The 25,973-nt window shown below is 52.1% G+C and overlaps 3 protein-coding genes across 4 annotated transcripts in view; 2 read left to right on the top strand and 1 right to left on the bottom strand.

Annotated features, from left to right (window-relative positions):
- Positions 1-5,648, top strand: part of Acin1 (apoptotic chromatin condensation inducer 1) — a 46,967-nt gene extending 41,319 nt beyond the window's left edge. Inside the window, 9 exon segments of the mRNA XM_026777659.1 lie at positions 703-878; positions 975-1,127; positions 1,788-1,926; positions 2,214-2,359; positions 2,631-2,738; positions 2,841-2,948; positions 3,133-3,457; positions 3,567-3,667; positions 4,777-5,648. Of these exon segments, the coding sequence (XP_026633460.1) occupies positions 703-878; positions 975-1,127; positions 1,788-1,926; positions 2,214-2,359; positions 2,631-2,738; positions 2,841-2,948; positions 3,133-3,457; positions 3,567-3,667; positions 4,777-5,097 (1,577 nt within the window). The 3' untranslated portion in view covers positions 5,098-5,648.
- A 769-nt stretch (positions 5,649-6,417) lies between these two features.
- On the top strand, positions 6,418-16,109 carry Cdh24 (cadherin 24). 2 transcript variants are annotated; one of them, XM_026777696.1, is made up of 14 exons: positions 6,418-6,603; positions 7,832-7,865; positions 8,028-8,345; positions 8,521-8,815; positions 8,976-9,095; positions 9,173-9,340; positions 9,516-9,703; positions 10,188-10,441; positions 11,251-11,387; positions 13,613-13,734; positions 13,812-13,923; positions 14,129-14,377; positions 14,800-15,789; positions 15,886-16,109. In XM_026777696.1, exons 3-13 carry the CDS (start codon positions 8,145-8,147, stop codon positions 15,300-15,302), a joined length of 2,349 nt encoding a protein of 782 aa, XP_026633497.1. In that variant the 5' UTR covers positions 6,418-6,603; positions 7,832-7,865; positions 8,028-8,144; the 3' UTR covers positions 15,303-15,789; positions 15,886-16,109. The 2 variants fall into 2 exon arrangements, with proteins under 2 accessions (XP_026633497.1, XP_005370536.1); XM_005370479.2 differs by lacking the exon at positions 7,832-7,865.
- A 3,592-nt stretch (positions 16,110-19,701) lies between these two features.
- On the bottom strand, positions 19,702-20,664 carry Psmb11 (proteasome subunit beta 11). The gene has a single exon (XM_005370505.2). It carries the CDS (start codon positions 20,662-20,664, stop codon positions 19,702-19,704), a length of 963 nt encoding a protein of 320 aa, XP_005370562.1.
- Between the last annotated feature and the right edge of the window lie 5,309 nt (positions 20,665-25,973).

Consider the following 25,973-nt stretch of genomic DNA (forward strand, 5'->3'; position numbering starts at 1 on the left):
GCTCTGTAGACCAGGCTGGTCTCGAACTCACAGAGATCCGCCTGCCTCTGCCTCCCGAGTGCTGGGGTTAAAGGCGTGCACCACCATCGCCCGGCTCTTAGTACTGATTTTTGAGACAAGGTCTTTGCTACATAGACCAGGCTGGCCGCAAACTGAATCCTGCCACATCCTCTCAGGTAGCTGGGATTATTATAGGCATGTGCTGCCACACCCAGCTCTTAGAGGAATATTGTTCTTTCAGGTATCTGACCTTGAATTTGTAGTTAGACTCCCAAAAATGCTTACCATTTTATACTTTAAATGACTGCTTCTTACAGTCATTTTAACTGTCTCCCACTCAGGAACTCGGGTGGTTGGCCTGGAATTTGCTGTATAGACCAGGCTAGTTTTGAATTCACAGATAGTCCTCTACATTTTCAAGTGATGGGATTAAAGGTTTTTATCATCATGCCAGCCCACACACCTATTGCAGAACTTCTTTAGATGGTCATAGAAGGTCATATAGTCTTGCAGTGTACTCGTGTCCCTGGGTTCGGCCAGCTAGGTGCCCCCTTTGCTTCTGACAGACAAATAGTTTCCATCTATGAGGAAGAAACAACATCATCCTTCCTTAGTTCCTTAGTGCCCTCCCCCACCCCATCCTCCCAAAAAGAGAGTATTTTCTTAACTTTAAGTGTTATGGTTTGAGCTAGCTGGGAGCCTGAGGCCATCTAACTGTTGGGTCCTATTATTTCTTGGGGACAGCAGCTACCAAGGGTGTGCAAGCCGGAAACAGTGACACAGAGGGGGGCCAGCCTGGTCGAAAGCGCCGTTGGGGAGCCAGCACCGCCACCACCCAGAAGAAACCTTCCATCAGCATCACTACCGAGTCACTCAAGGTGAGGTGGGGGGGCAGGGAAGGGGGGTGCAATATGTTCAGGTGGGGATAGACATGGGCCCAGTGTAACGGGGTGGCGGGGCTGTCTGTGTCCCAGAGCCTCATCCCCGACATCAAACCCCTGGCGGGGCAGGAGGCTGTTGTGGATCTTCATGCTGACGACTCCCGGATCTCTGAGGACGAGACAGAGCGGAATGGTGACGATGGAACCCATGACAAAGGACTGAAAATATGCCGAACTGTCACTCAGGTAAAAGTACTGCACCCTAGCATCGGGAGTGAGGCAGTGGGTAAGAGCAGACAGCTGAGGGCTGGGTTCAGATACAGAGGACAACCGTACCAGTTCATTACTCTTGTTTGAGCAGCTCGCGCCTCCGTACCAGAATTGAAACTAAAGCCTCAAATAGTACTTTAACATCTTCCCTCATGCAGAAAACAAGGTCCAGGCCAGCAGGATTGTTCAGTGAGTGGGTAAAGGGCCTACTGGGAAGCATGATCGCACTCCTCAGGACCCATGTAATAGAAATCAATCACCTCGGAAAGTTGTTCTGACTTCCACAGAGACCATTGCCTCTGTGCATGTAGGCACACAAGTAGTTAAATGTTGTTTGTTTTTGTTTCAATAAAAGTTTTTTAGCCAGGTATAGTGGCACATGGCTTTATTTCCAGGAAGGCAGAGGCAAGCAGGTCTCTGAATTCAGAGCCAGCCTGATGCACACATGGATCTCTAGGGCAGCCAGGACTTCATAGGCCCTGCCTTAAACCAAGAGTTGGGAATCATCAAGAATAATGCCTCACAGTGGACAGGATGTGTGAAGTTGATGCCACTGCTATCTCTGTGGGAGCCAGAGTCTGAAGAGAATGTGCCAATGTGGTGACCGACCGCCTCTGTTTCCTCCTGTCTGGATAGGTAGTGCCTGCAGAGGGCCAGGAAAATGGGCAGAGGGAAGAGGAAGAAGAAAAGGAGCCTGAAGCAGAGCCCCCTGTACCTCCCCAGGTGTCAGTAGAGGTGGCCTTGCCTCCACCTGTGGAACATGAAGTGAAGAAAGGTGGGTGAGGTGTCTGAATTCTCTGAGGACCACATAGGAACCATTTGGGCATTTGGCGCCTTCTGCCTTACATGTCAAAGGTTTTCTGTGCCTGGCATCTCCCAGGTACTGCTTGGAACTGGGTTTGAGTCATCTGATGTTCAAGTCTCCACACTAAGGAGACCGGTCTGCCCTTGCAAGTTGGCACATCTGGATAGGAGAGTGGCTGCTGAGCAGAGAATGAAAGGAGGGAAACTGTGAGCCAGCAGGGCTGACTCCTGAAAACTGCTCTTGCGCTCTCTTTTCAGTAACGTTAGGAGAGACCTTAACCCGGAGGTCCATTAGCCAGCAGAAGTCTGGAGTTTCCATTACAATTGATGACCCAGTCCGGACTGCCCAGGTGCCCTCCCCACCCAGGGGCAAGATCAGTAACATTGTTCATATCTCCAACTTGGTAAGTCATTGTTCCTTATTGTGGGCTCCTTTTCTTTAGGGTTATCACACTGGGTAGGAGCTAGAGAGAGCCTCGGCAATTGCGAGCCTAATGCTCTCCAAGTTCTCAGCGTCCACATGTGAGTGCTGTGACTCGGGCCCGGGTCCTCTGGAAAGGAAGCCAGTGCTCATAACCACTGGTCATCTCTCCAGCCCTGCTCTGGATACTTAGTGCTGGATGTGTAGGTGTGCTGCCTTCCTTAAGACCTTGAAAAGTTCATTTTCATTGGCAGGTTCGTCCCTTCACTTTAGGCCAGCTGAAGGAGTTACTGGGGCGGACAGGAACTTTAGTAGAAGAGGCCTTCTGGATTGACAAGATCAAATCTCATTGCTTTGTAACGGTGAGCAAAGAGGCTGACTCTTGCGTTTGTGGCAGTGTGGGCACTGTAGCAGGTGGAGAGGACTAAAAGACACACCACGCCTCTCTGCTTCTTCCTCACCAGTACTCAACAGTAGAGGAAGCCGTTGCCACCCGCACAGCTCTTCATGGGGTCAAGTGGCCCCAGTCCAACCCCAAATTCCTTTGTGCTGACTATGCTGAGCAAGACGAGGTGAGAAACCTGAGGAAAAGGAGGGGATGGGCAGAGGCAGCCATATTGGGTGGATTCTGAGGCCTTCAGCAAACCTGCAGTCACTAACACTCTGGTTTTTTCCTCTCTTTGTATCGCTGGTACCTGGACTCCATTGGAAACGGTTTAACCTCTGTCTTGACTGTCCTTGTCCCTCTGCCCACAGCTGGACTATCACCGGGGACTCCTGGTTGATCGGCCTTCTGAAACGAAGACAGAGGATCAGGGAGCACCAAGGCCCCTGCACCCCCCACCTCCACCCCCAGTCCAGCCACTACCCCACCCCCGGGCAGAGCAACGGGAGCAGGAACGAGCTGTGCGGGAGCAGTGGGCAGAACGGGAGCGAGAAATGGAACGTCGGGAGAGAACTCGGTCTGAGCGAGAATGGGATCGGGACAAAGTTCGAGAGGGTCCCCGCTCCCGATCACGGTCCCGTGACCGCCGCCGCAAAGAGCGTGCAAAATCTAAAGAGAAGAAGAGTGAGAAGAAAGGTACTTAGCGGGGTAGGGTGTTCTGTCTCCTGGTTAGAGGGACAGGGACCCAGGTGGGTGGGGTCGGAGGGTTTTATGCATCTGATGGTGATGATTTCCTCCCACACAGAAAAGGCTCAGGAGGAGCCACCTGCCAAGTTGCTGGATGACCTTTTTCGTAAGACTAAGGCAGCTCCCTGCATCTATTGGCTCCCACTGACTGAAAGCCAGGTGAGTGGTAGCCTTTGTTGAGCAGTGGCAAAGCTAGAAGTGGTTGCTGTGCCCAGGGGATGAGTAGGCCCTGGCATTGATGTGGGGAGGGTGGGCATGAGTGAAGCTGCAGAAAGCTGACCTTAAGAAACAGCCACTGCCGAACTCTGAGTTCGGGGCCTGCCTAGTCCACAAGAGCTAGCTCCAGGACAGGCTCCAGGGCTACACAAGAAATCCCTGTTTGGGAGAGAGAGGGGAGAGGACAGAGAGACAATATGAGGATGAAGAGAGCGAGCCACTAAGGGTGCTGTAGGGAAAGTGAAGGTGGCCACTTGTGGGTGTCAAGAAGCTGGCTGTGTTACCCACACTTCTTGGAACTTAATTGATTAGCTAAGAAATGCATGTTTTATAAAGTCATATTTATACAAGTCTTTTCTGCTTTCTTCAGTATCTAGAATTGCTCTCCATGAGACTTAAAGCATTCTGTTAGTGTGTTGGAAGGGGGTGTAGTGGTGGTCAGAAGACAATTTTTTTTTTTTTTTTTTTTTTTTTTTTTTTTTTTTTTTTTTTTTGTGGTTTTTTGAGACAGGGTTTCTCTGTGGTTTTGGAGCCTGTCCTAGAACTAGCTCTTGTAGACCAAGCTGGTCTCGAACTCACAGAGATCCGCCTGCCTCTGGCTCCTGAGTGCTGGGATTAAAGGCGTGCACCACCACCGCCCGGCTCAGAAGACAATTTTGTGGGATTGGTTCTCCTTATACCTTTATGGGTTTTAGGAGTGAACTCCATTGTCAGGCTTTAACAAGGACTTTAATACAGTGAGCTGTCTTGCTGACCCCTTACTGTGAATTAAAATTTGGGAGAATTTTTGGGCTTAATGCCACTCAGATTTGTTTGCATCTAGACTGATGGAAGCTAGGGAAAAAGAGACAGCACATGGACGGGGCTGGCCCCGCACGGATGGGGAGGTTGTGCACAGCCCATCCCCCATGCCTGCTCTTTTCCTATCTAACAGCAAAACTGACGGTGACCCTGAGCTAGGAATTCAGGTACTGGGGCAAGATACACAAAGTGGGACCAATTCAGACAGGACTATGATGCACTTTGTCTCTGCCCTTTCTGCCTGACTACAGATTGTTCAGAAGGAGGCAGAGCAGGCTGAACGGGCCAAGGAGCGGGAAAAGCGGCGAAAGGAACGAGAGGAAGAAGAACAGAAGGAGCGGGAGAAGGAAGCTGAGCGGGAACGGAACCGACAGCTAGAACGGGAGAAGCGAAGAGAGCACAGCAGGGAAAGAGAGAGGGACAGGGAGCGAGAGAGGGATAGGGGTGACCGAGATCGGGATAGGGAACGAGAGCGAGACCGAGGCAGAGAGAGGGACCGCAGAGACACCAAGCGCCACAGCAGAAGCCGGAGTCGGAGTACACCTGTACGGGACCGGGGTGGGCGCCGCTAGCTGAGAAAAACTAGGAGAGCTGCAGGTACCTGCCACTCTGCCCGGGGAGGTTAAAGGCCACAGAGGGATAGGTACAATCACCACCACCCTGGAACCAAGGGTCTCACACCATTGCTCAGTGCTGAACTATAACTGCCACCCATCCCCACATACCAAATGGAGCAGTGGCAATCTCTCCCCAACCTATCTCTTGGAACTTAGCCCTCTCCTTTCTTCCCATTAAGTGTTGAGAGGGAAGAGCTAGGTTATGGAGGGAAGGGTTTGGCCGGAAATGGGAATAGCCAAGTGCCCCAGACCTTTTATTTTCCCTCCGTTCTGCTTTCCACCTCCCTTGGGTACTCACGCACAGCCTCTTGGGAACAGCCGGGGCCGGGACTGGGTCACCTATGAGCTGAATCAGCCTCCTCCTGAGTCCCAGGGCCCCTGCAGTTCCCAGTCTCTGTTGCTCTGCAGCCTCTTGCCCTCTGGTTCCACTTTATATCCACCTTTTCCTTTTGTTCAATTTTTATTTTTATTTTTTTTTATTATTAAATGATGTGGTCTATGGAAAATAAAAATCTGACTTAGTTTTAACTAGTGTTTGAGTGCCTTTCCTTGGGGTCTGGGTGAAAGGGGTTGAATGGCTCTGAGCATGCTGGGCTTCTGCATTCTTCTGGAGCAGCCGCCAGAATCCTCATCCCCGCTTTGGCTCTATTCGACCCAAAGCTGTAGTCTTTTTCATTCTGGGAAAGTGTGTCCCGTTTCCTTTGTAGGGCCCCAAGAGCTGGCAGGGTCCGCTACCCAGTCCCTTGCACAATTAGGCATTTGGTCACCCTCAAGATGCTTTCCACAAGTGCCACCAGGGGGCGCAAGCACTCAAGAATAGATCCTTGCAAAGAGCTTCCCTAAAAGATTCTCTCCCCGTCGATACCGTGCCCCTGTCCCTGGCGACCTCCCCAGACCCCCGCTGCCTCTGCGTCCTTAAGCTCACCCTAGCCGACTCAATTTGCTGTTGTGATCTGCAATAAGAACCCGAGGCAACAGCCTCGCCGCTGCACCCCAACCCAGAGCGAGAAGCCGGGTCTCCCGCAGTGTTTTCCCGGGGCCCCACCTCACGTGTGCCTCCGCAGGTGCCGTGCTGGCCATTTGTGCTTGGGGCCCTCCGCCAGGCTCTCGCAATAGCCTGGCCGTCCTGCCGGTGTGTGTACCCTGCCGCGCTGCGGGCCGGCCCAGGAGCGGCCCCACATCTGTATGCGCCCCGCAGCCCGGGAGCCGCGGGGGCGGGGACTGGCCGGGGAGGGTCGGAGAGGCAGGGCTCTCCTCTCCCGCGCGAGCCGCCTCTCCTCCGCAGGCGGAGCCTCCTTCCCCCGCCCCCTCCGTCTCGCTCCCTTGTTCTCGCCGGGGCCGCTCAGACCTGCAGCAGAGCCGCGGCGCCGGCTTGGATCTGCTTGGGGCTGCGCCCCCGGGAGCCAGCGACGGAGGCGGGCGGGGTGCTGCTCGCAGTCCCGAGCCCCTCGGCAGTGCCAGGTAAGGGCGCCTGCCCGGGTCGGGAATCCTGGCGGGTGCAGCGGGGGGCCCGCAGCTTGCAGTGCGCTCTGGCTGCGAGCCGTATCGGTTCTCCCGCGCTCTGCTCTCTCCCTTCCCACACACCTCTCCTTTTTGCCTCTACTGATTTCTCTTCACCCTTCCGCCTCTCTGCCCCTTTTCTCTCCCTCTTGTCCTGTCTCTTCCCTTCTCTTCTGCCTTTTTCTTCCTCTGCCTTTCTCTTTTCCCTTTCCCGCTCTCCTTTCCTCTCCCGTTGCCTTCCTTTGCCTCCTCTCCTCTCCTCCTGCTATCCTGTTTCCCACTCCTCTGTTTCCTTCCTTCTCTCTTCGTCCCGCCTGCCTCCCTAGTCCCCTGCTGCCCTCTGGCTTCTTTTCTCTTGGGAACAAACGGCCTGTCAGGTGTGTGTCTGCTCTAGGCGAGGAGGAGGGGCACCTGACCGTGGGCCCCTTCAAGAGGAGGGAGAGAATGGGAAGGGTCCTCTCTTTCTAGCTCCTTTCCCGCAGCCCCTCCCTCCCCCTACTGCTCCTGGTAGCTTACTCTACCAGAATGAAGTTCCCGAGGCCTGATCTCACACACACACACACACACACACACACACACACACACACACTCATAACCTGAACGCTCCTCTGCCCCTTCCAGTTCCCATGCCTAGTACCTAGGACTCCTTGCTACCTCTCAGATACCAAGGCTGCTTCCTTTGCTTCTCTCTCTCTCCCTCTCTCTCTCTCTCTCTCTCTCTTTCTCTCTCTCTCTCCTGTCTTTCCCATCTGGTCTCCCTGTCTGCCCAATCATCCCTGTTTCTGGATCCAGAGCCCTGAGCCCACTGTCGCTGGCCCCTGGGTCAGCCTCTACCTCACCTCTCAGTCTCCTTGCCTGCAGCCCTGCTCCCAATCCTTCCAATTCTACCCCACTCTGCTCCGTTAGACTGCAGCTGACAGAGTGGGCTGGGGACAGTCTGGGTAGGTGGGGTCGGGGGCGGGGGGGTCTAAGTCCCAGCCTGACTTGGGCACACTCCTTATCGTTCAGCCTGACCCTGTGGATAAGGAAGGCTACGTGTCAATGAATACAACCTCTTAACTTTAAACCCTTTCTCTGTTAGCCCACCTACCTTCTCTAGTACCCTAGCTGTGTGCCCAAGGTAGAAGGACAGGACAGGATTTGAAATTCCAAGTCCTTTTAGCACCCATCCCCTCTTTTTCCTCCCCAGCTTTCAAGAGGTTTATGGGCTCGGAGGGCTGGAGGTGAGTCCAGGCAGAGCTAGGTGAAAGGATCCGGTTGTCTCTCTTGGGCTGGGTTCTGGGCAGTGGATGTCTGGTTTCTCAGAGATCTGGGCTTTAGTATCTAATTTGGGAGAGGAGTAGGATTTAGACTTCCTTGATCCTGAGCAGCTACCTGTCCTACAGGTGTGGATCCATGGGGTAGCCTCAACGCATCTTCCCCACCCAGCTCATGGGCCACCTGGCCCTGCCCAGCAGCAGCACCTGGGGCCAGTGAACAAGAGCCCTGGCTGGATTCCAAACATGTGGGGCCTCGTGAGGCTCCTGTTGGCCTGGCTGGGTGGCTGGGGCTGCATGGGGCGCCTGGCAGCTCCAGTCCCAGCCTGGGCAGGGTCCCGGGGACACACAGGTCCTGCACCACTGCGGACCCGGAGGAGCTGGGTCTGGAACCAGTTCTTTGTCATTGAGGAATATTCTGGTCCCGAGCCTGTCCTTATCGGCAAGGTAAGGGTCAGCCCTTCCCACGTGTACGGTGGCTGGTCTGTCAGGCCCTGCTCTGTACCTTCATCACTCTGCAATGACCTTGGTCCCCTAGCCTTCCTAATGCTCAACCCAAACCTAGACTCTAGCCCGTGGCTCTGCACTCAGAGATTTCCGCCATTTTCTCTGACCCTTACAGCTGCACTCTGATGTTGACCGGGGTGAGGGCCGCACCAAGTACCTGCTGACTGGGGAAGGGGCAGGCACTGTATTTGTGATTGATGAGGCCACAGGCAATATCCATGTGACCAAGAGCCTGGACCGGGAGGAGAAAGCCCAGTATGTTCTGCTGGCCCAAGCTGTGGACCGCGCCTCTAACCGCCCCCTGGAGCCTCCATCAGAGTTTATCATCAAAGTGCAAGACATCAATGACAATCCACCTGTGTTTCCCCTTGGGCCCTATCACGCCACAGTGCCCGAGATGTCTAACGTTGGTGAGCACCCCAGCTCTGGATGCCCTAGCTTTCCTGGAGCTCTTTCACCCCCTCTTGCGCTGTTGTTGTCTACCCAGAACTCCTTTAACCCAGCCTTCTTCACTCTACTCTTCTCTCCTGGCCTTGCTGCTGCTGAATGGGCTACGGGAATCTCCCATAGGGACGTCCGTAATCCAGGTGACTGCCCACGATGCTGATGATCCCAGCTACGGGAACAGCGCCAAACTGGTGTACACTGTGCTGGATGGATTGCCTTTCTTCTCTGTGGACCCCCAGACTGGTGAGAATGGACCCAAGAACCTTGTGGGGCAGCCATGGGGACGAACACCCCTGACCCAGTGTCTCTCTCTCCCTTAGGAGTGATTCGTACAGCCATCCCCAACATGGACCGGGAGACCCAAGAGGAGTTCTTGGTGGTGATCCAAGCCAAGGATATGGGTGGCCACATGGGGGGGCTGTCAGGCAGTACTACAGTAACAGTCACCCTCAGTGATGTCAACGACAACCCCCCCAAGTTCCCTCAGAGTAAGAGGGCCATTCTGTGCCCAGACAATTCTTTGATTGCCCTGCCCCTCCAGCTTCCAGAGAAGCCATCGTCCCCGGTCCCACCCCAGCTAGACCCTGGAAGAAGGACTTGCTGGGGGAGGGCAGGAGGGCTAGCGAATCTCTAAGAACACATCTTCCTCCTTGTTCCTCTAAGGTCTATACCAGTTCTCTGTGGTGGAGACAGCTGGACCTGGAACCCTGGTGGGCCGGCTTAAGGCCCAGGACCCAGACCTAGGGGACAATGCCCTAATGGCTTACAGCATCCTGGATGGGGAAGGATCAGAGGCCTTCAGCATCAGCACAGACTCCCAGGGTCAGGACGGGCTCCTTACTGTCCGGAAGGTTAGCCTTCCGTCTGTTGATACCCGCAGACTTGGCTGGGGGCGGAAAGCTCATTGGTTGGAGCTTGCCTAGCATGCCCCAGAGGCCGAGATTTCATCCCCAGTACCAAGAAACATACAAGCAAAACAAAAGACCACCTGCACTGCAGGCTCAGTTTCCCCTCGCTCCTCCCCCAGCAACCCACTGGCCAACTTTTAACTAGTTTTCCTGGGACATTACTTAGGACCCCTGTATTAGAGCATGGAGGTCATACTGATCGTACCTTTTAGATGAGGCCCTGAAAGCTAGAAGGGAAAATGAGTGTCTCAAGGTTACTTAACAAGTCTCCAGTGGGGCTTAGAGCAGCTCTGCAGTGTCTCCCACTGTGACCTCTGAGGCCACACCTCTCCAAGGCACTAGATGCCCAGGGTGAAGCAACTCTGCCCCCGTGAGGTGGGCCCATCCCAGTTCCCAGTGCGCCATTCTCTGTCTCCCCTCATCACAGCCCCTGGACTTCGAGACCCGCCGCTCTTACACCTTCCGTGTAGAAGCCACCAACACACTCATCGACCCAGCCTACCTGCGGCGGGGTCCCTTCAAGGACGTGGCCTCGGTGCGAGTGGCTGTGCAGGATGCCCCAGAGCCACCTGTCTTCACCAAGGCCACCTACCACCTGATAGTACCTGAGAACAAAGCTCCTGGCACCCTGGTGGGCCGGGTCTCAGCCAGTGACCTGGACTCCCCGGCCAGCCCAATCAGGTTAGCTGGACCGCGAGCTGGGGAGGGACAAGGCTTCCTGAAAGGACCACGGAGGTGGCTAGTCCCGGGATGTGGCATCTTTGCGGCAAATCATATCCCTTAGCGAAGGTCTCACTTGCTATGCCAGCTTGCTGCTGGTCGGCAGGCCTGGGTGCTAGGGGAAGGCTGGAGCGCCTCAGTGACCAGAGCCCTGCTCTCCACCCACTTCTTTGAAGTGGCGCCTCCTAGTGGCAGTACAAGCAAATGGAATCTCATTTGATGAATGCGTCTCTGTTGAGCAAGCGCTTCTTCACCTTTTGCCCAGTTCGTGGCATTGAGTTCCCACAATGTCCCTATGAAGTAGGTATCATCGCCAGTTGTCTTAGAGGCCATGTGAGTGACAGTGGATTTCCAGATCTGGCACGGTCTCCCTCATGAACCGCGCTTCCACCCTCCACACTAGCATCCCTGACACAGCCCCGTTGGGCAGGGGTGCTGATGTCATTCCCATTTTGCAGTTGATTAAACAAGGTCAAATGGTTTCCCCAAGGTCACACAGCTGGTCTGAGGCAGACCAGGGATGAAATACAGGTCCCTGGGTTCCCAGAACAGAGTCTCCAAGTCTGAAAGACAGGTAGTGCTTCTCCTTGTCTACCATACCTATCCAGTCCAGTCCCCAAACTCTTAGGGCCTCCCAGAGAACCCCAGCCTGTCCGATGGCCCTGACTGGCTGGTACAGCTCGGCTCAACCAGATTGGCGAAGGGGAGAGAAGGGGAGAGAAGGGGAAGGGGAGAGGTGGCTGCTCCCAGATCAGTCCCGTTTCCTCTAGATACTCCATCCTCCCCTACTCGGATCCAGAGCGTTGCTTCTCCATTGAGCCCGAGGATGGCACTATCCGAACAGCAGTGCTCCTGGACCGCGAGGCTCGTGTCTGGCACAACCTTACCGTGCTGGCCACAGAGCTGGGTAAGGAGTCCTGGGCCCTGAGGAGACAGCATTGATTGTTCTGGCAGAGAGCCATCCCTGAATGTGGGTGGGGGAGGGAGTGACATCCGTGGCACCCTCATCTGCTTACTTCCTGGCTCCTGGCCTGGAGCCTCATGAAATGGGCGGGCGCCCTCAGACTGGCATAGAGAGTCTACTTACGCAGTCTCCCTACCTGACACTTCCGCCTCACTGATTTGCTCAACCCCAGAACTATACCTCCCAGCCTGTGTGCTAACACGCTGCTCAGAAAGGGACTATGTGGGAGTGTGTCAGCAGCCCCCCAAAGGGAGCCCTTCTAGGAAGTTTGCAGGGACTTGCCCCCACACACTGACGTAGGGGAAGCATGCCGGCCCCATGTGGTGCCCCACAACCGTCAGCAGCACCTGATTCAGGTCTCTGCCCTGGGGAGACAGGAAAACCCCTCAGCCTTCTGTAAGTAGCACCTTATATCCCATTGCTTGCGTTCCCGCTGTTTCTGAATTTACATCAGCATTATGAGTGTATATATCGATGTCAGCACATGTCACCAGAGCTGTCTGTATATGTACATAGGGTCCTGTACTCAGGAATGGATGTAATTCATATGTGTGAAGTATACAGCTGTGTGGCACATACCTGTGATCTCAGCACTAGAAAGGCTAAGGCAGGACAGTCATTTCAAGAGCAACCTGAAGTGCATGAGACCCTTAAATATGAATATATATATTCATATATATGTACATATACACACATGTACTTGAGACCACATGTCTAAAACGATATATGTGCTTACACTTTAGTGTTTGCATAGAATTATATTATTGTGTTTCTGGTATTTGTGCATGTGATTGAATGTGTACAGTGGTGTACACAGTAGCTATAGATAATACTTTGTATACGTGAGTAGTTGTGGATGGAGGAGTTATTGCTTATTGTCCATTAGGTACTATTTTAAGTACCGAAAACAGATTGACTCATTCAATCATCACAATTTGATTAGGGAGATATGATTAGTTCCCTGTTCTCAAGCGAGGAAACTCATCTAAAGAGAAGTTAAGTGACTTCCCAAACTCACATAGAACCTAAATGGCCAGTCAGTTTGCAGGGTGAGCTGTTATCTCCTCTGACTTCCTGCTTTTCACGGGTGTTGAATATATGTATTTGTACTTGTTTGTCTGTGCGGCTGTGGTCTCTCCGGCAGTAGTATCTGTAGCTGCATGTATATCTGTAGAGATGAGTTTATGTGTATGAGCGTGTATTACATACATTACTACACTGTGTCTGGTTGCTTGTTTCTGTGTAGCTCTGTGTGTCTGTGTCCGCTGTTTTCTCGTTCTCTTGCCAAATCCCGTTCTTACCCCCACCCTGGTATTGGCTAGGAGTTCATGGCCCTTACTGCAACGAAAGACTGGACCCCATATCATTCCATGTCCAGTTACCCCAGACCTTAGGGCCAGGCAGCCCACATAGCCTGCCCTGCCCCAACCTGTGAACTCAGCCCCTTTCACTAGGACCAGCCAGCTCTCCCCCACCCTTGAGGAAAGGTGAGAGGAATTGAGAAGCTCAGTTCACTCAGCATTCTCTCTTAAATGACCCTGACGAGAGAAACAAAGTAAGATGATGGTGAGGAGACACACAGGGTGAGGCCTAAGCTCTGGACCCGTAGACCACGAAGGTCAACTCTCGGTGATACAAATTGCTGTCTGACAGCTTCCCAGACCTTTGACGTGTGTGTGTGTGTGTGTCCATTCTGCTTGTGCATGAAAACACAGTCTCTGGGCCAGGGTTGGATGGGGGTTAATGCCACGTTCACTGTTCATATCTGCTTTGTGTGTGTGTGTTTGATTTGTTTTTAACACCCACCTACTGTATCTATAGTATGACTGTTTATATATTCCATGGTTTATGTTTGCACACCTTGTGTCTGCTTTCTGTTTACTTTTCTACTTCTATTTATGCATATTCTGTGTTTATCTTACTTGAGTTGCTGTGTGTGCATTATCAGTTTTGAATATTTGTTGCATGTGTCTTGTATAATAAACATATCTTACTATGTGAACACATATGCATTTGTATAGTCCCACCCACTTTAACATGGTTTGCTGCTCCTGTGTTACACGTTATCTCATGTTGTTCTGTGTGCATGCTGTGTTGCATTTATGCCTCTAAACCATGTATGTTGTATGTGCATGTATGGTGTACATATGTTGGCATTCTGGCTTCAGATAGCTCTGCACAATCCTCCCGCGTGCAAGTGGCCATTCAGACCTTGGATGAAAACGACAATGCTCCCCATCTGGCTGAGCCCTACGACATGTTTGTGTGTGATTCTGCAGCCCCTGGCCAGGTAAGCAGCCGACGTAGATGGGTTGTGCTCCCAAGGCCTCCAGCAGCCATTCCACTGAAAATGCTCTCCTCTTCCAGTTGATTCAGGTCATCCAGGCTCTAGACAGAGACGAAGTTGGCAACAGTAGCCAAGTCTCCCTTCAAGGTCCTGTGGGCCCTGATGCCAACTTTACAGTCCGGGACAACCGAGGTGGGTGGCCTTCTGCAACCACACCCATGCCTATCTCCTTCCTCTCCCTCCCACACCCCTACCCCACCTGTGGAAGCATCAGCCCAGCAGAAGGTAGGTGTGCATGTACCTGTTTGCTCTTTCATAAGCCTTGCCTGGGAAGCTGGCTGTATGGGCTGGACCAGCCCTCCAGGAAGGTGCCCCAGCCACCTTACTTTTCCCACAGATGGCTCTGCCAGCCTGCTGCTGCCTTCCCGCCCTGCTCCACCCCGCCAGGCCCCCTACTTGGTTCCTATAGAACTTTGGGATTGGGGACAGCCAGCCCTGAGCAGCACCGCCACGCTCACTATCAGTGTGTGTCGCTGCCGGCCCGATGGCTCCATGGCATCCTGCTGGCCTGAGGCTCAGCTCTCACCAACTGGCCTCAGCACGGGTGCCCTGCTTGCCATTGTCACCTGTATGGGCACCCTACTTGGTGAGTCAGGCCGCTGTGGGACAAGGTGTGGTATCTAGGCCTGTTCTGTGGGGAGGGAGAAAGCAGGTCTAGACATAAGGCATGAGTGACCCCCTTGGGCCAGGATTTTCTACTGCCTGATAGGTCCAAGAGAAAATGTTTTGTCTCATATCCGTGATAGTAACCAGCCTTATATACGAAAAGTGGTCTTTGGCATCAAGTGTGGTGCTGGGCACATCATGAATGTTTCATTTTAATCTTTCAAACACTAAGGAGATAAGGCTTTTTCCACGTAAATTCACGCAAAGGGTTAAGGCAGGAATCAAAGCAACCTTTGCCAAATGTCAGATCTAGGGCTTGCAACCCCTGGCCACACCTCCTCGGCCTTCACCTGGCCCCTCACGGGAACCAGCTGGCTCGGTGGTTTGTGTGCCCTTGTGCAGCCCTGGTGGTGCTCTTCGTGGCCCTGAGGCGGCAGAAGCAGGAAGCATTGATGGTACTGGAGGAGGAGGATGTCCGTGAGAACATCATCACCTATGATGATGAGGGAGGTGGAGAGGAGGATACCGAGGCCTTTGACATCACAGCCTTGCAGAACCCAGACGGAGCTGCTCCTCCAGCAGCAGCAGGGCCGCCAGTGCGCCGCGACGTGCTTCCGCGGACCCGAGCGCCACGCCAGCCCAGGCCACCGGGCCCCGCCGATGTGGCACAGTTGCTGGCTCTGCGGCTGCACGAGGCGAACGAGGACCCCAGTGTGCCCCCGTACGACTCGGTACAGGTGTATGGCTATGAGGGCCGAGGCTCCTCCTGCGGCTCGCTCAGCTCCCTGGGCTCCGGCAGCGAAGCTGGTGGTGTCCCCAACCCCTCTGAGCCAATGGATGACTGGGGCCCACTCTTCCGCACTCTGGCTGAGCTGTATGGGGCCAAGGAACCCCCGGCCCCCTGAGGCCGGCCCTGGCCCTGCAGCTCGCTGCACTGAGGTGGGGCAGCCCGCACAGGCCTTCTGAGTGAGCCCCACGGGGTCCAGGCAGGTGGGGGAAGCCCAGGGGCCCGATGTGTCCTCCCCTCCTTCCTTCCCCCAGATACCCTCCCTTTTACCTCCCTCTCCTCAGTCGGTCTGTGTGTTTCTCCAGAGATCCCTGTCTGTGATTCTCCACTGTCGGGGGTTGGGTTTTATAACTGACCCAACCTCTGTTCTCACTGTGACTGTGTGGCTGTTTTTGTCTAGTAATTCTAATCGCTCAGACTGTCTCCTTTGCCCACACACATGCTCTGTCTCCTACACACATGTTCCTCCTCCCTTCTCCTTAAGTCCCTGGCGTTTTGGTTTGTTTGTTGTTGGTTCTGTTTCTTTGTTTCCTGGTATCCATCCCAGCAAGAGAATCTTCCAGCCACTGCTGCCCCACCCTACTGAAGGAGATGCTCTGTTCCAGGTCATTGTCCGTGGACTGCATAGGACTGCGGGGGGGGGGGGGGACCACTGCTGCTCCTCCAATCCTGCTTCTAAACCAACTCTCCATTCCTCATAGACCTGCCCGCATGGTTCCATCCATCACTCATGCCTCATCCTGGCTCCGCTGGCTTCCAGCGGAAGGAAGAAAGGATCCAGCTCACCTCCCGGGGCAAGAGCTTCAGCCCCTGCGTGGCCACCTCCCTGGAGCTCTGCCTGGCTGTCAGCCTGCCCTGGGCCTTCCAGCTCTGGGCATAGTGTGTGCTTCTTAGGCCCCAAAGGGAAGGGAGAGGGGAGAGGAAGGGGAGGCAGCTGGGGAAGAGGGGAAAGGGAGGAAGGGGAGGGGCCTCCATCTCTAATTTCATAATAAACACTTTATTTTGTAAAGGAGGAGCCTGCTTCTGTTTCTACACTGAGCCTTCTGGACAGAGTTTCCTCTATGCTGAGGGTGGAAGCGATCTAAGCCCTCTGGTCCCAGGTCATTCTTAGAGGTACCCACTTTATCTCTGATGAGATAGGAGTGTCAGGACTGCTCCATTGGAGGAGCAGAAGGATAATGGCTGTCCCCATGCAACTCTTCAGTCCCATGTCCCAAGAGATGAGCCTGTGAGACTAGCAAGAGGAAAGTGAACAAGGGATCGGGATGAATGGAGGCATGAGAGGGAGAGAGGAAGTCAGTCAGAGAAGCAGGATGTGAATAACTAAGGGGTAGAGTATATCAGTGGGGTGGCAGCTGGTTGGGTCTGCCAACATCCTCAGTGCTCACTTCCTGAGGCAGAAGAGGCATCTTCCCTGGGAACAGCACAAGTCTCAGGCCTTTTCTCCAGGAAGGTCTCAGGCTCCCGGCGTGAGTCGGTCCCGGCAGGTCTCTGTGACGCTTCCTACTAAACGTGTGATGCTGGCAGCTGGAGAAGATGACTTTTGTGGGAGAGAGAGAGACTGGGTCTCACTATGTAGCTCACCATATAGCCCTGACTCTCCTTGAACTCACAACAGGCCTCCTGCCTCCATCCCTGAGGGCTGACATTAAGGTCACACAGCTGGGAACAAACCTCATGCCTTCCATAATTGCTGACTTAGAACAAGCAGGCAGTGGGACGCCAAGAGCCCTCTCTCCATTGCTGGTTATTTACTCTGCTGAAGTTGCACTAAAAGACCTGCATAAAAGCAGGTGTCCATCCTTCCAAGACCTCAGGAAACCGAAGATGCAGCAACCAAAGTAGGACCTCAGAGAGGACAGGGTCCTCCTTTAGGCTCACTCTGATAGCCGCTTCAACCTTTAAAATGTATTGGAACAGGGCCGGGCGGTGGTGGCGCACTCCTTTAATCCCAGCACTTGGGAGGCAGAGGCAGGAGGATCTCTGTGAGTTCAGGCCAGCGTGGTCTATAAGAGCTAGCTCCAGGACAGGCTACAAAGTTACAGAGAAACCCTGTCTCAAAAAATAAAAATGCAGGGTGGTGGTGGCGCACGCCTTTAATCCCAGCACTCGGGAGGCAGAGGCAGGCGGATCTCTGTGAGTTCGAGACCAGCCTGGTCTACAAGAGCTAGTTCCAGGACAGGCTCCAAAACCACAGAGAAACCCTGTCTCAAAAAACCAAAAAAATAAATTAATTAATTAATTAATTAAAATGTAATGAACAAAATGACTCATGGGGCAGTCTCAGGTAGAGAAGGGCACATTCAGAAGGGACATGAGCTATGCCTGCCCAGTTTTACCAACCCTACCGAGGCACTCTAACAATGCATTAAAAAAATTAAAGGAACATGGGACTGGAGGAATAGCTCAGATTTGAAGAGGCAGAGGCATGTGGATCTCTGTGAGTTCAAGGCCAGCCTGATCTACAAAGTGAGTTCCAGGACAGCCAAGGATACAAGAGAGAGAGAGAGAGAGAGAGACCATCCTGACTCAAAAAAAAAAAATCAAAAATCAAGCCTTATTCTTTCAGGGTTCTAGACTCCTGGGAAGAGAGGTACAGAGCATCTCGGGGGATTGGGTTGCACACACACTCACACTCTTCACAGCAGCCTCTGGCTAGGCTCAGATGTCCATCACAGGTCCCACACCACCCCTCTGTGCCTGCCTTTGCTCACTGTCTGAAGACCTCAGAACAGACCAGGGGAGTAAGGAGTAGCTATGGGATGATGCATAGCCCGGCCCCAAGCTCCTCTTTTCTGTGGCTTTCTACTGTGCAAGATGTACAAAGCTGGGAGCAGGGAATGGGGGAGAAGGTTGGCACTGTGCCACATAGGCGGCAGAGGCTGCTCTCATTCAAGTATGGCTTCTTTCTCTTCCTGAGTCACCACACATGCCCACCTGGCACGCTCAAGTGCAGATCCCCATGCTGAATCACAAACCCATAGCCGGATGTAAGACCCACTCAACCCCCTCATGCCCGTGCAGAAGTTGCCCCTCCAGGAACAGGAGGTCCCAAGTGTCCCTGACCTTCAGTTCTCACCCCTGGAGCCCCATACCTCCCCAAGGCTGGGCAGTTTGTAGGAGATGAAGGCTGCTGTGGAGGCCAACAGCTGGATTTCCACCCTGACTAGCAAGCTAGTCTCTACGCACTGAGAACTCTCCATAATCCTCTGTTCTTTCTGGGAGTTCCCGACTTTCCTTCCAAATCTCTAGAGCTTGGAAAATTCAGTTCAGAGTCTGTAAGTCTAATGTCAATGAATTCTGAAGTGCAGGTGGTCAAGGAAGAGGCAAAAACAGCTGTCAGTCTTAGGACTGGAGGCTTCAGGAGAGGTAAGAGAAAAGGTGATTCCTTCAGATCCCACCTCCTGACCATTCTGGGGAGAGGGCGCTGGCTCCTGGAGCTGAAAGCCTGGATCTCCAAGTCTGGGCCCTCCGGAAAGCCAGAGCGGGCCAGGAGGGCCAGGAGACATGCTAGCTGGCACCACCAGCATAGCGTCCCCACTCTGGTCTTAATCCCCTGAAGGGAGCAACCAGGAAAGGCTGGAGTAAAGAAACAGGGAGAAGTCTGTGGGGGTAGAGAGCAGGGCTGGTCTATAGGGCAGGACTCAGGCCCTGGCCGGCACAGCAAGATAAGCCTGGGAATGGGCAGTTTCTCTGTGCTCGCCTTCCTAGCTCATTGGCTCCTTGGAGTTCATTCATCTCCAGCCAATAGGCAGGGGCTTGGCCTAGTCCCCAGAAGCTTACAAGGAAAGCAGAAAAAAAACCAAAAAAAGGGGGGTGGGAGGCAGGACCAAGGGAAATATGCACAGAGAACCCACGAAGGCTTGTGCATGTCTGAGTTCTGCAATGTTGTCACTATAACCTGGGAAGTCCGATAACTCCCTATACCTGATCCAGTTTCCATAAAGGATGATGCTTCCAAAGACTGTCATGAGAACGCCACCCAGTCTAGGCGGAATCACAACAGTCATGATAGTCCCAGCAGGGGGGTGGCAGAGACAAGCCCATGGCCACTATAACTAAACTAGCCCCTGCAGCCCTGGGGTTTCTAAGTCTTTCTGAGGAGGCTGTTCTCTCCTGGCTGGCCTGGCTGACCAAGTTGAGAAGTGAACAGGAAAGAGAGATAAACACTCAGACAAATAAGGACCAAAATGAGAATAGAGATTGGGACAGGACAGCAAGAAAGGGTCTAGCACATAGCAGGGCAGTTGGTGTGCAGTAGACATGCAACAAGTATTGGCAGAGTCAGTTTAGAGGCAGAAGAGGCGATGCCATCCATCTGAACATCCTCAGGACAGGTTGGGCAGAGATATCAATAGCTCCGGGAGGCAGAAAGGATAGGGACTTAAACAAAAAGAGCAGGCAACCCTGAAAAGCCAGAGCCAGATGCCATGAGGCTGCTTCAGAACCAGCCCCACTAAGGCAGCCTCATTCCGCGACCTACCCGCCTTGTCTGGGTCCCCAGGTGCTGTCATTTCTCAAATCATTTCAGTCTTCACTGTTATCCCGTCGTCTTCAGCTGTCACCTCCTCTGGCTCCACAAAGAGTTCTCCACCTCCTGCAGCATCTTGTGGAGTGGCGGGTCCAGGGCGGACTTGACTGACTTCTGCCTCCTGCTCCTGCTCCCGCTCCGGCTCCCGCTCCGGCTCCGGCTCCGGCTCCGGCTCCCGCTCCTGCTCCAAGCCTGGGGCTTTCTGCAGCTCCATGTATAGCATGTAGGCATCACTGCGGGACACATACTCCCATCCAGACTCTTGAACATGGAAAAGGTCCACTGAGCCCCCTGAATAAGCATCACGGTGGGTGGCATGGGCCACAGCACAGCGGGCCAGAGTATAGGCTTCCTGAATGGTCATGTCATAGTGGTAGCTACGGTCAAGCACACCATAGGCATAGGGAGATCCAGAGCCCACAGAGAAGATGTCTCCCTGCAGACAAGTGCCATCGCTGTAGACATAGAAGAGGGCAGGGCCAGAGTGGTCCCAGCCACACAGGGCTGTGGCCACACACAGATCCAGACCCCGGTAGCGGGACATCATAGTTGACAAGAGTTTGGCTGTGCCCGCCACACTGGGCAGCTGACCTTCCCTCAGTTCCCGAAGTCGCAGCTCCCGCTGTAATACCCGATACCATGTGACACAATCAGCAGAGGTGCCAGAGGTGGTACCCAGAAGGTGCCGGTGCACAGGGATGACCTTTCGTGAGGCCGGACATGCCACATAGCTGCCACAGGAGGAACGAGTGTCAGCTGCAGCGATGACACCATGACGGAATCGAAAAGCCAGGGTGGTGGTGCCATGAGCCAGTCTGGGGCCATAGATCTGCAGGAAGGTTTGAGGGTCACAGCCCCGAGGCACAGCCCAGCCACCAGCCTCAGGCAAATGGGGGGATAGCCCCTGGGTATCAGGGACCTGCCACTTGCAGACATCCTGCAGAGCCATCTCTGAGGCTGAGTGTAAATTGGAAGGAGTAGGGCAGCATTTGAGGCCTGGGTCAGAAGGGGAGAAGGACGCCGTTGAGAAGCTGGACCACAGCCAGAACTGGTGGTAAATGAGACTGTGAGGCTTCGTTGCTCCCGATCTCAAGTCAGGCTTCTGGATTGGTTGGTAAAGCATCTCCACCCACATCAGAGAACTGCCAAGAGGAGAGAGAATGCACCAGCAGAGGTTCTGGCGCTGGGGAGACGCCACCTATCAGTCACCTAAGAGTCTCCTGTCTGTCAACCTCTATCTGCCCAGCAGGGGTGGGGATTAGGGTAACTGCAGAGAAGAGTGGATGCAAGAGGAAGGAGGAGCGGGGCTGCATCCTCCTTGGCTTTGCTGTGGGACATTAGGCAAGCAAAGACTTCCAACTCATGGCAAGATGGAGGTGTAACAAGCCGGGCGGTGGTGGCACACACCTTTAATCCCAGCACTCGGGAGGCAGAGGCAGGCGGATCTCTGGGAGTTCGAGGCCAGCCTGGTCTACAAGAGCTAGTTCCAGGACAGGCTCCAAAACCACAGAGAAACCCTGTCTCGAAAAACAAAAACACAACAACAACAAAAAAAAGATGGAGGTGTAACATGAACTGTGTTGAACACAGAAAAGACGGGAGTTTCTGTTAGAGGGAAAGGGAGAAGACTTCACTACCTCCCCGAAAAGCAGGATACTGAGGGATAAGAGTGCCAGAACATAAAAGTTTCTCTTCTGCTTTGGGGACAAAGGGGTCCTTCTGTCTGCACACAAAGATGGCATTCCTAGGTTGGGACGGTCACTAGTAGGTAGATAAAAGCACTTGCTTAGCAAGCCTGGCAACCAGAGTTTGAGCCTCAGAACATTAAAAAGCCAGATGCCAACCCTCAGGAGGCAGAGGCAGGCGGATCTCTCAGCTCAAGGCCAACCTGGCCTTCAAAGTGAGTTCCAGGACAGTCAGAGCTACACAGAGAAACCTTGTCTTGCAGATGCGGTGACACACATCTCTAATCATCATCTCTATGGCGAGAAGAGAAGCAGAGACAGGAGAACCAGCTCGCCTGGAGGACCAAGGTGGAAGGTGAGAACTGGCTCTAGAGTTGTCCTCTGACCTCACACTCACTCACGTGCACTTTATACACACTGACATCTGCTGGAACTCACTCTGAAGGCCAGGTTGGCCTTGAGCTGAGAGATCCGCCTGCCTCTGCCTCCTGAGGGTTGGCATCTGGCTTTTTAATGTGGGTTCTAAGGCTCAAACTCTGATTGCCAGGCTTGCTAAGCAAGTAAATAATTTGTTCATTTTTCAAAAGATGGCCTTCCTAGGTATCCATGGAGCTTATAAGTGCAGTATTTGCCTAGATGGCCAAACCTGGCATCACAAAAATGATAAAATAATAATCTGAAGGCATGCATATGTAATGATACATACCTATTATCAATTCCAGCATTCCAGGCTCAGATGGGAGGCTTGTGAGTTCCAGGCCAGCCAAAAGACTCTATCTCAGATAAACAAGCAAACAAACAAATAACTTTTAAAATAAATACTATAGGAAGATGGAGAGATGGCTCAGTGGTTAAAAACACTGGCTGCTCTTCTAGAGGACCTGGGTTCAATTCCCTGTACCCACATGGCAGCTCATGATTGCCTGTAGTTCCAGTTTCAGGGGATCTGACACCTTCACACAGCAGGCAAAACATTAGCATGCACGAAATAAAAATTAAAAAAATACTACAAAGTTTCAGACTCTCTGATGTGGGATGTCCTTCTGTATACGTGTTGCTTTTATTGGGTGATAAATAAAGTTGTTTCAGCCAATGGCTTGGCAGAGTAAAGGTAGGCAGGAAATCCGAACAGAGATAGAAATAGAGTAGGCAGAGTCAGGGAGATGCCGTATAGCCACCAAAAGAGAAAGATGCCAGAAAGATGTAAGCCACAGCCTCATGGCGATACATAGATTAATAGAAATGGGTTAACTTAAGACATAAGAGCTAGCTAGAAATATGCCTGAGACATCGGCCAAACAGTGCTGTAATTGATATAAGTTCTTTGTGATTATTTGGGTATGGGTGGCAGTCTCTGTTTACACTTCTCTGTAAGAATGGAGTGAAATCCTCCTACCTCATGCCATCATCGAGTCGGGCCGGGACAGCTGATGGTCTCCTAAGTGGACACTCAGAGGCATGCAGATCTCTGTGAGTACAAGGAAAGCCAGGTCTACATAGAGAGACTCTGTCTCAAAAAAATAAATAAAAATTAAAAAAAAGAAAAGAAAATTGAAAAATAAGTCCACTGTTGTGGAATATTTGTTTAACTAGGCAAAGATGTGTTACATTTGTTTACCATGCATTTGCTTAACTATGTAAGGATTCGTTTCATTTGCATTAAATAAAACTAACGTTGGCTCAGAGAGGCAGAATTGGCAACTAGCTGACAGGAAGTAGAAGGGAGAAGTGTAGTGTGGCTTTTGTTGGCTTGGGTGTGACTCTTGGAGACAGGGTTTCTCTGTGTTACAGCCCTGGCTGTCCTGAAATTCACCCTGTAGCCCAGGGTGGCCTCAGACTCAGAGATCTGCCTGCCTCTGCCTCCCGAGTGCAGGGTTTAAAGGTGTGTGCCACCTCTGCCTGGCAGTAGCATGAGTTTTTAGTTGGGGTGGTGTGAAAGAAGGAAGAGGAAGCCAGCAAAGAGAGAAAACTAGACAGTTGCTACTCTAACTCTCTGAGCTTGCAGGTTTTCACCCTAGCCTTTGAATTTCAAGTTTTATTGGAATGATAGAGATTTAATTAAAGCTACCTTCAGTGGCAGAAACAGAGCCACCGTCTGGGGGAATGGAATCCACCCAGGCTAAGGCCTTAGTGGCTAGTAGTTTAAAGGACAGCCACTGTGATAAAGGGAAAATAGCATTTTGGGGCTTCACATTGGGTGCCAAATATAGCGGGCTTTGTTGGACTGCTAATCAGCTTCCAAATCACGACACCGAGATTTATTATAGTTATGAATGCTCAGCCTTAGCTTATGCTTGTCCCATTAGCTCTTATAACTTATTTTAACCTGTCCGTCTTCTACATCTTGTCTTGAGGCTTTTTACCTTACTTTCATTCTGTATATCCTGCTCCTACTGCTTTTTCCATGTCTTACTGGCTGGTAACTGCCTGGCTGGCCCCAAGCATCGCCTCCTTTTTCTCCCTCATTCTCCCCTCCTCCTATTTATTCTCTCTGCCCAGCTGCTCTGCCTATTTCTCTACTGCCTAGTTATTGATTGTTCAGCTTTTGATTAAACGAAGCAAAGCAACACATCTTTACATCATTGAACAAAAGCAATATAAACAAACGTAACCCGTCTTTGCCTAGTTACAGTATATTCCACCACAGTCCACTATTGACCAGTCCAAATCCATCCCACAATCTCTTTTCTTTCTATTCCTAGCACATTTTCTACTTCTGCTCCCCCTGTCTCCAGGATTTAAATCCTATCCCTCAATGTCTGGTTTAAGTGCCATGCATTCTGAAATCCTTCCCCAGTATGAGCTTAAAAATGTAAAGTTGTGGCTTGAAGAGGGGGGTTGATTTCAGTGTTTTGCTTTATTTGTTTGTTTGATTTTTAATTTGGAGCCAAGGTACCTCTGTTTAGTTTGAGCTATCACGAAACTCACCATGTAGTTAGCTAATTTAGATTCATTTTTGAACTCTCCTTCCAAGCATGTGCCATCACACCCAGTATTTCTCATTATTGCTGCTGTTTTGGGGAGTATTGTTTTCTGTGGGTTTTGTTTTGTTTTTTATTTGTTTGTGTGTTTGTTTGTATAGTTATTTATTTATTTATTTATTTATTGTATACTCTGTTCTGCCACATATCAGAAGAGGGCACTAAATCTTGTTAGAGATGGTTGTCAGCCACCACATGGTTGCTGGGAATTGAACTCTGTTCCTATGGGAAGAACAGTCAGTGCTCTTAACCTCTGAGCCATCTCTCCAGCTCCCCCCCCCCTTCCCATTTTTTTGAGTTGGTTTCTCTGTGTAGCTTTGGAGCCTGTTCTGGAACTCGCTTTGTAAACCAGGCTGGCCTTGAACTCATTGAGATCCACTTGCCTCAGCCTCCCAAGGGCTGGGAATAAAGGTGTGCACCATCACTACCCAGAGTTTTTCTGTTTTTTTTTTTGTTTGTTTTGTTTTGTTTTTGAGACAGGGTCTCACTAAGTGGACCAGGTGGCCTTGAACTCACAAAGATCTCCCTGCCTCTGCCTCACTGTTTGGGTTTTGAGATAGGATCTTGTTCTGTAGATAAAGCTTGCCTTCAACTCCCTCAGTAGCCCACATTTGCTTCAAACTCACTATCCTCCCACCCCTACTTCTTAAGTGTTGGTGTGAAACTCTGTCCTCTGGACAGGACACGATGATTGCCTTCTTGAATGAGAGTAGATGTGATTGTTCAAATGACATCCTCCCAAGACTGAGCCCACTAACTTCCCTTTGAGAAAGGGAAACAGTGTGGGAGAGACCACAGGGAGGGGGCACCACAGGGAGGGGGCACCACAGGGAGGGGGCACCACAGGGAGGGGCACCACAGGGAGGGGGCACCACAGGGAGGGGGCACCACAGGGAGGGGCACACACCAGGCTCTGACCCTCCCAAAGGGACAGTAAGCAGTTCACAGTTGTGGATGTGTTTTTTAAACTAATTTACTCATTTTGTTTTATGTATGAGCATTTTGCCTGCATTTAGTATGTATACCACATGCATGCTTGGTGTCCATGAAGGTCAGATGAAGGCAATGTCTCTCCTGGAACTGGAGTTACGGATGGTTCTGAATTACCATGTAGATGCTGGGAATTGAACCCAGATCCTCTGTAAAAGCAGCCAGTGCACTTAGTTGCTGAGCCATGCCTCCAGCCCCCAGTAAACAGCTGTTGGGGAAAGAAACTATTATTTGGTAGTATAGCTTCTATTAGTTGTCCAGTTTCCTATAAATAACCACTTAGTCAGGCACCTCTAAGTAACCACATGTGAGCTCATTGGGTCACCATGCTAGACCTGGGTGACTAGTTCTTTGGTCTGTCTGTGGTGCTCCATGTGGAGTGATAGACAGACATTTGTTCATATCTCTCCAGGAAATGGCATGCACCATGCAAACATACTGGTAAGGCTCTGATTTTGAGGAGCAATGGAACCCAAGTGGAGGCGGATCGAATTAATACAGGCCAATTGGTATAAGATAAAACCACTTTAATATAAATAGCACACTCACGCAACCGAAGTTCCTGCGATGCCCAGAAACAGGAAACAGGAAGGGGTTACCAG

This window comes from Microtus ochrogaster, unplaced genomic scaffold (genome assembly GCF_000317375.1).
Source record: "Microtus ochrogaster isolate Prairie Vole_2 unplaced genomic scaffold, MicOch1.0 UNK80, whole genome shotgun sequence".
In the NCBI taxonomy this organism is placed as follows: Eukaryota; Metazoa; Chordata; class Mammalia; order Rodentia; family Cricetidae; genus Microtus; species Microtus ochrogaster.

What these genes read in the sequence shown, in the direction of transcription:
- Cdh24 (XM_026777696.1), top strand. Translation starts at nt 8,145, where the DNA reads ATGTGGGGCCTCGTGAGGCTCCTGTTGGCCTGGCTGGGTGGCTGGGGC. An exon ending in TCCCCGGCCAGCCCAATCAG is followed by an intron (nt 10,442 to 11,250) that starts GTTAGCTGGACC and finishes CGTTTCCTCTAG; the next exon opens with ATACTCCATCCTCCCCTACT. An exon ending in TACAGTCCGGGACAACCGAG is followed by an intron (nt 13,924 to 14,128) that starts GTGGGTGGCCTT and finishes CTTTTCCCACAG; the next exon opens with ATGGCTCTGCCAGCCTGCTG.
- Psmb11 (XM_005370505.2), bottom strand. Translation starts at nt 20,664, where the DNA reads ATGGCTCTGCAGGATGTCTGCAAGTGGCAGGTCCCTGATACCCAGGGG.